General features: G+C 31.8%; 1 protein-coding gene across 1 annotated transcript; it reads left to right on the top strand.

The window, feature by feature from the left end:
- Nucleotides 1–3,671: 3,671 nt before the first annotated feature.
- On the top strand, nt 3,672–6,539 carry LOC130955925 (protein DMR6-LIKE OXYGENASE 2-like). Its single transcript, XM_057882926.1, has 3 exons — nt 3,672–4,346; nt 5,218–5,545; nt 5,884–6,539. The coding sequence occupies exons 1-3, from the start codon at nt 3,850–3,852 to the stop codon at nt 6,142–6,144; spliced, it is 1,086 nt and encodes a 361-aa protein (XP_057738909.1). The 5' UTR covers nt 3,672–3,849; the 3' UTR covers nt 6,145–6,539.
- Nucleotides 6,540–8,458: the final 1,919 nt, after the last annotated feature.

Genomic DNA, 8,458 nt, shown 5'->3' on the forward strand with positions numbered 1-8,458 from the left:
AGCACTTCCACCGCCATACTCCGCCTCTCACATAATCATCTTTGATCCTCATTGATCATTCATTTTTTTCTTGCTTCACTCGCAAGTTACCACATTCACTAGCCCTCTTCCCATTGTTAGGCATGTCATAATGATTTAAGACATAAATGGTGAGATCGGAGGCTTAGAAGTATGAGATTTGGCTTTTAAAACTCAAAAATCAACTTTGGGATGAAAACAGGGCCACGCGTACGCGCACTCCACGCGCACGCGTGGATGGCCACAAAACTCATCGACGCGTATGCATCATGCACGCTAACGCGTGGATTGAAAATTCGCCAATCGACGCGCACGCGTCAGCCACGCGTACGCGTGGGTACTCTCGTGCCCCAGGCACAAAACTGGCACAGTTCTGGCACAACTCTCTGGAAAATGGATGGACATTGGGTGCAGCACATCGGCGCGCCCGCGCACATCACGCGCGGATGGCGTTTTCTGAAAGAACGGCGCGTACGCGCCAAGTGCGCCTACGCGTGAGGGGTCATTCTGCTAAAAATTTTCTAAGTTAAAAGCTGCATAATTCACAGATTCCAACCCCAATCTTCCAACGGACATAACTTTCTCATTTTAAATCATTTTTCACCCGTTCTTCAAACGGCATGGACATCCCGGATCCAATTTCATTTCTAAACAGATTTGGCACAAAATGGAGATCCGTAGTCCAAGTTATGTCCCGTCAAAGTATGCCCAAAAACCATATTTTCATACATAACCACAAAGTGCCATTTTCAAAACAAGGCATCTTCAACTCTTTTCAAAATCAATCAAAACATGCCAATTTATCCTTTTTCTTTGAAATCAATCAAAATATATCAAATTCAACATAAAGCCTCTTCAACTCACACATTGACACTTTACCACAATTTACAAAATCGCTATCCCATCATTTTAACCCACTTCACCCAAGTGGCTCAAACTCAAACACATTGACATATCATACACTCTTCTTCATGCCAATTTTCAACAACACCAATCCCAATAAATCATCATTATACACAATCAATATCATACTCACCATCAACATGGTTCAACCCACAATTCAACCATAACCAATCATCAAGCATATATCACAACATGTATATTTCTCATATATCATACCATCAAGGCATCAATAATCATCATCACATATATGACCACATCATATATATCAACCATTCAACATCATCAACAATTCAATGCCTATCTTAGGGCCTCTAGCCTAAGTATTTCCTACCACATTACGTATTAGATACGAGAAACCGAAACCATACCTTAGCCGATTTCCCCAATCTCAACCGGAGCACTTCCAAATCACTTATCCACAAGCTCTCAAGGCCTCAATACCTCCAAGAACAGATTTTTCACCACCAAATCCCTTTTTAAGCTTTTCAATATCACCAATCAAGCCCCAATATTCACACATACACAACCTAAGCCACAATCATCATACCCATACACAACATCTCAATACCCAAACATCATAGAACAACGAATAACACTAGGGTTGAGAATCTTACCACACCCAAGGTCCAAGGAGACAAGATTAACCTTCTCCTTCAAGAGAGTTGGGTCCTATAACATCAAAGAGCCCAAAATCTCAACATTTTTGCTCATAAAACTCGAAATCAAGGCTAGAAATTCGAAGAGCAAAACGTAGCTTACCTCAAGATTGATTGTATGGGTTTTGTAGAGCTCTCCGCAGTGAACGCGTGGCCGCAAACGGAGTGGCAATCAGAGCTCTAAATCAAAAGTTATGGTGGTTTGAAGATCAACCAAGGGAGAGAACTTGAGAGAGTGTCCTTCCCTCTTGTGCCTCCAATTTCAGCATGTGAGTGTGTTTAGTGAGGAGAGAGAATGCTGAAAACTAGGATTTTTGTTTAGTTTAGTTGGGCCAAGGGCCCACTTTGGGTCCAATTGGCCCGGTTTGGCCTGTTCGGTCCAATCTTGGTCCGATTTCTATAAAATTGGTACCAAAATTCTCGTCTCAGTCTCCTCTATCATATTTAGCCATAAAAATCACATTTTAGACTTTCTAGAATAAATTCTCATTTATAGATTAATTAGCCGTTAATTAACCAAGTTTTACAATGTTAACATGTTGAATAATATTTTTATGGCAATTGCAATTATTATAGTACCTATAAATTTATTTAAAAAATATCATACCTTAAGATAAGTGGTACTTAATTGGATTGTGATTAAAATTTATTTAATTGATTATTTTAGAAATTTAATTTTAATTTAAATTATTAAAAAAATTTGTATAAAAAATATAAATATAACTAAAATTATATACACATTATTTTATATGAAAGATATAATTTAAAATTATTATTATTATTATTATTATTATTTAATATTTGTACATTTTTCAATGCATCTGCATCATGGAGATATATAAGAGTTGATGAAATTTGTATAAAAAATATAAATATAATTATTTTTTATATTAACAGCGTGAATAATTATCTAAAAAAAATAAATATAATTGCATAATTATTTAAAATATTTTATATTGTCAGTATATCAAAATTAAATTTATATTTTCCCTTGCTACTTCTGTTTTAATAACATTTTTGGTGTTGTTAAGAATATAAGCCTAGAAAGCCATACTTGGATATGCATTATGTTTTAGTTCATTTTCAAATATTATTAGAAACTTCTCAAGTTGTTAATTTCATCTCTTGCACGTTACACCCTCTTTGGTCCATCCATTGCTTCAATAATTTTCAACCTTTGGTTAAGAACGTAGAATTTGGCATTACTTAAAGCATGAAATATTTTATTATATTTTCATATTTATTTATTTTTGCTACATCATACATGACCACACCCCTGCATAATTTATTGTTTGTCTATTGTCCTTGATAAGGACATGAATGATATAGACAAAAGTCACCGGATAAATATGGAGAAACAATGAAAATGAACCAACAATCAATGTATATAAGTTTTAGATGAGTTGCTCGTAGATTTTGAATATGTAATTTTCCAATTTTTAGATGTGTGTAATTTTGTTTGTTAATTTTTTTTGGACGTGTTGGTTGATTATTGTTGATTTTATTGTTCTCATAACAGGATCGATGCCGAAAATGTAATTATTGAAAAAAGAAAAAAAAACGCATTTATGGACGCACGCACACAACTAATTGGGATTATCATCCCTGCTTATCTTCAATAAAAAGATACAGAAATATTAAATGGTGAATATGGTGATGGCTTTGAGATTGTGTTTAACTTACTAAAAAAGATAAATACATAATATTTAATAAATTTTAAATATTTTATTTTTTATTTTTAAAAACAAATTAAATAATTTAAACACTATAATAAAAAATATCATAAAATTTATCATATTTAATATCTAAAAAAAATTAATTAAAAATAATCATAATTTATTTTATTTAATATTCATAAATTATTACTATAATTAATAAATATTAAATAAGACAAAGTTTTGACCTTTTTTTTTATTCGCTGGCATTATCGAAAAATATATTTGTGGTTTGAGGGGGGGAAAATAATTAAATAAATGAATGATTACACAGAAGATTTGAATAAGGCAGCCAAAATGGGTAGGGTTGGGGGATGACTCATACTGACATTATTTTTGGCAAATTTGTTTTTATTCCATCTAAGGCTTCTTTGAGTCTTTGAAGTAAGCAACCTGATTACCTCTTCCTAATCTTTCCCAATAAATCGTCCTGGTTCATGTTGTAGAGAAAAGATAGCATCAACTATATATAAAAGCCCCTAGGCTACATGAATATTCATCACCAATCCTTTCAATTAAAAAGGTAATAACAGTGAAAGAAAACATTTCAACCAATCATGGGTGACTTGGGAGAGTTTGATTCATCATTCATTCAGGCCTTAGAACACAGGCCGAAACCCAATGCTACTGAAGCACAAGGGATACCCTTGATTGATCTCTCACCCATTAGTTGCCATGAAGATGTTGAAACAAACTCAGAAACTGACGCTGCTTCCATTGAGGAGCTTGTCAAACAGGTTGGAAGTGCCTGCAAGAACTGGGGTTTCTTCCAGGTGATCAATCATGGGGTGCCTCTTGATAGGCGCCAGAGGATCGAAGCGGTGGCGAGGGAGTTCTTTGCGCAGAGTTTGGAGGAGAAGAGGAGGGTGAAGAGGGATGAGGTGAAGATAATGGGATACTATGATAGAGAACACACAAAGAATGTTAGGGATTGGAAGGAAGTGTTTGATTTTGGTGTTGAGGATCCAACTTTGGTTGCAGCCTCAACTGATCCTGATGATGATAGTGTTGCTTATTGGACTAATCAGTGGCCTGAATACCCACCCAAGTTCAGGTAAATTATGTTTCAAGCTGTAGTAACAGTGAGTTCTATACAGTAGCTAGTTTATAAGTTAGTGCTACTTATAGCAAATAAAGCTCAAAATTATAGTTACATCTTTTGTGATTTGTTAAAATTCAAATTGACTCCTCTTTATTTCTAAGATATATGTTGAGCACTGCTGAGATTTTGGTAATAATACACTTTAGTATCTTTATGTTTTGTAAAATTACTAAAATATAACGAACATCACTAACTCGGCCTTTTTTTACATAACGGGTTCTAAATCCGGAAAAACGAATAGGGTTGTTCTGTGTATGATTGTCAATGTAAAACAGTGTCTCATTCCAATATATGGCCATGACACAATGACGTTTTTAAAGCTATGTTGGGTTGTGTCAGGCAGCCAATATAAAACAAGGTCGCATCTCAAAACATGGACATGACGCAATAACGTCTTGATCCATACAGCCGATCCCATTTAATGGGAAAAGGCTTTCTTAAATAAGTAAGTATAACAAACATTACTAGAGTGATTTAGAAGAGGTTAGTACCACAGAAAAATAGAAAGTAGACATGATAAATTTCACCATACCTAAGGCAGTGTTGGTAAATAGGAGCAAAATTAAGATACATCAAAGTAGAGACAAGAAAATTATTGTGCTTTTTGGTAGATAAATACATTTTGTTTATTTATAATTTCCAAATAAATTTGTATCTTTTAATATTTTTATATTTCTGTTCTGAGGTTGTTACCAATTAGGACTTTAGAAAGATCAATGATTTTTTTCTAGAAGGTCGTAAATTTGATATAACTGAAAATTTGTTCATAATAATCTGTTTTATCTTTTCAATCTTTTTGGCTACTGCCTTGCTCATTTTGTAGGGAAACTTGCGAAGAATACACTAGGGATGTTGGCAAGTTGATAATGAAGTTGATGGAGCTTATAGCACTAAGCCTAGGCTTGCAAGCAAAGAGGTTCCATGAATATTTCAAAGATCAAACAAGTACCATTCGACTCAACTACTACCCACCATGCCCTTCCCCTGAACTCGCTCTTGGGGTTGGACGCCACAGGGACAATGGAGTCTTAACAGTGCTAGCTCAAGATGAAGTTGGAGGTCTTCAAGTTAAGCGACGAACAGATGGAGAGTGGATCGGAGTGAAGCCCACACCAGGTGCCTTTATCATCAATGTTGGTGACATAATGCAGGTAACACACTCATGTGATATGCAAGTTGGAGGTAACACACTCCGTTGGGTTCCAGATTATCTGATATGCAAGTTCTCTTCTTAAGAATAAAGGAAATTAGTGATTATTGAAGAATGATTATGACATGGTAATTATGGTAGGGTATATGCTATTGTCAACTTTTGATGCAGGTAGTTAAAATCTAGATTTTACTTCAAACGTTGAAATAACTAAGTGTAAAACATGGAACAGTAACGTACATAATTTGAATCATAAAATCGCCTGTTCTGATAGAAATTGTTAGAATTCATTGAGTTATTCAAAATCGTAATATCACAAGGTTTTGAATTTTGTTGTAGGTGTGGACGAATGAGGCTTACAGAAGTGCAGAGCACAGAGTGGTAGTGAATTCTGTGAAGGAGAGGCTTTCAATTCCATTCTTCCTCAACCCAGCTCACTACACTGAGGTGAAGCCACTTGAGGAGCTCATAGATGAGGAACACCCTCCCAAGTATGGGCCATATGTTTGGGGCAAGTTTCAAGTTATTAGAAAGCGCAGTAACTTCATCAAACTCAATGTTGATAACATCCAAATTGATGATTTCAGGATAGCACCTTAATAAGGCTGGTTAATTGGAAATTTGGAATATAATTGGGAGTCCATACAAGTTACTACTATTATCCTATTAGTAAAGGGTGATTATTTATGGAAATGGATTCTCTCAATTTTGTTTTTAATAATTGAGAAAATAAAGTATATTTTTTAATTTTTTAATATTTTTTTATTTTACTTATAAAATTAATAATAAAAAATTATATTTTATTTCTTTAATTATTAAAAAAGATTAAAAGAATTCATTCCTGATTAATCATCATGTTTCTGAATTTTAAAATGGGATTTGATTTTTTCTTTTCGGTATAAGATGTCTCATGTTTTATAGGTTTATTCTCTCTGCTCTTGATGAACACGACACTACCACTAAATTTACTAATAAATCTTTTGGCTTTTCTCGTAGCTTCAGGTATATATATTATTAGACATAAATTTATTTGGGTATATCCTTCTAATAGTTTATTTTCATTTTCGGAAAAACAATTGATGGCATATTTATTATATATGTTGGAGAATAAATAAATATAGAAGATATAATAAATATAAAATAAAAAAGTATAAATAGAAAACTCTAATATTGATATTTACTAATATAATTATTTTACTATAATAATAAAAGTAACTTATATATTTACTGGAATTAACCACAAAAAATACTCTCAAATTATTTAAACGCTGACAAAAATACACTCGAATTTTACTATTGACGAAAATGTTTTCAAATAATTTAAAAACACAACAACAATGTCTAACAGTAAATATATATTTTCAAATAATACATTAGAGATTGAATTTTGATGCAATTTTTTACAAGCATAATTATAAAAATAAGATATTATTATACATAAAAATTAATAATTTTTCGTTAAGTATATATTTTTTAATAATTATTTTTGTTAACAACCAATAATACTTTTAAAAAATCAAAAAATAATATATACTTAACAAAAAATTAACAAATTTTAAGAATAATAATATCTTATTTTTTTAATTATGCTCGCAAAAAATTACATGAAAATTCAAAGTTTAATATACTTTTTGAGAAATATATATTTAATGTTAGTTTTTTTGCAAGATTATGTAACATTAAATATGTATTTCTTAAAAAAAACATTAGAGATTGAATTTTGATATAATCTTTTGTAAGAATAATTAAAAAAATAAGATGTTATTATCTTTAAAATTTGATAATTTATTGTTGAGTATATATTGTTTTTGTAATTTTTTTAATTAATAATACTTTTAAGAAAATATATACTTTAAAAAAATAACCAAATTTTAAGAATAATAATATCTCTTTTTTTTAATTATACTTATAAAAAATCACATCAAAATTCAATCTCTATGACATTTTTTGAAAATATATATTTACTGTTGGATATTATTGTATTTTTAAATTATTTAAAGACATTTTTATCGATAGTAAAATTCGGGTACATTTTTGTTCGCGTTTGAATAATTTGGGGGCGTTTTTGGTAGTTAACCCATATTTACTATTATTATATATATTGCAACTTAAGAACTCAAAGAGAAATAAAAATAAAATAGAATTTTATGTGTTATTATAGTGTGTATTGTTTCTCATATTGCTTCTCTATTTATAGGCGTGTGAAGTTTATATTTTTAACTTCATTAACTTTGGTTTGCCTTGAGAAGCTGAGTCCTTTAGTATTGAAAATAAAATCAGCCGCCTATATTAATGGGCATCCATTTTGATCTTATTATAACACTCTCCCTTAAATGTCCATTTAGGATTATGCCTCGTTAAAATTTTACTAAAGAAAAACACAATGGGAGAAAACTTTAGTGAAGAAAAAAGAATACAAAATCCTTTGTGATGGGGACTGCCACATTAAAAACCTTGTCAAAAAAGCCCAATGAAAAAAGCCTGATCAAGAAAAAAAGAGTACAACCTCCTCCTCTTGTCACCATTATTTAATATCTCAAAATCAACGCATTCCAATCTGATGTACCAATATTTTTAAAGAGGATTTTGGAAGTGACTTTGTAAATAAATCTGTCAGATTATCGCTTGAATAGATCTTTGATGTATCCACCCTTAAGTTGAGCAATGCATGTTGTATTATCTTTAAACAGGACAGTCGGAGCTATCTTATGATCAATTAGTCCACATGATGACAGAATATATTGGATCAAATTCCTGAGACAAAAACACTCACGACTAGTTTCATGTATTGTTAGTATTTCAGCATGATTAGAGGAGGTTGCTGCTATCGTCTGTATCGTGGACCTCCATGATATAGTTGTGTCACCATATGTGAATAGATATTCTTTTTTAGATCTTCCTTTGTATGGATCAG

This window comes from Arachis stenosperma, chromosome 10, assembly GCF_014773155.1.
Source record: "Arachis stenosperma cultivar V10309 chromosome 10, arast.V10309.gnm1.PFL2, whole genome shotgun sequence".
Lineage (NCBI taxonomy): Eukaryota > Viridiplantae > Streptophyta > Magnoliopsida > Fabales > Fabaceae > Arachis > Arachis stenosperma.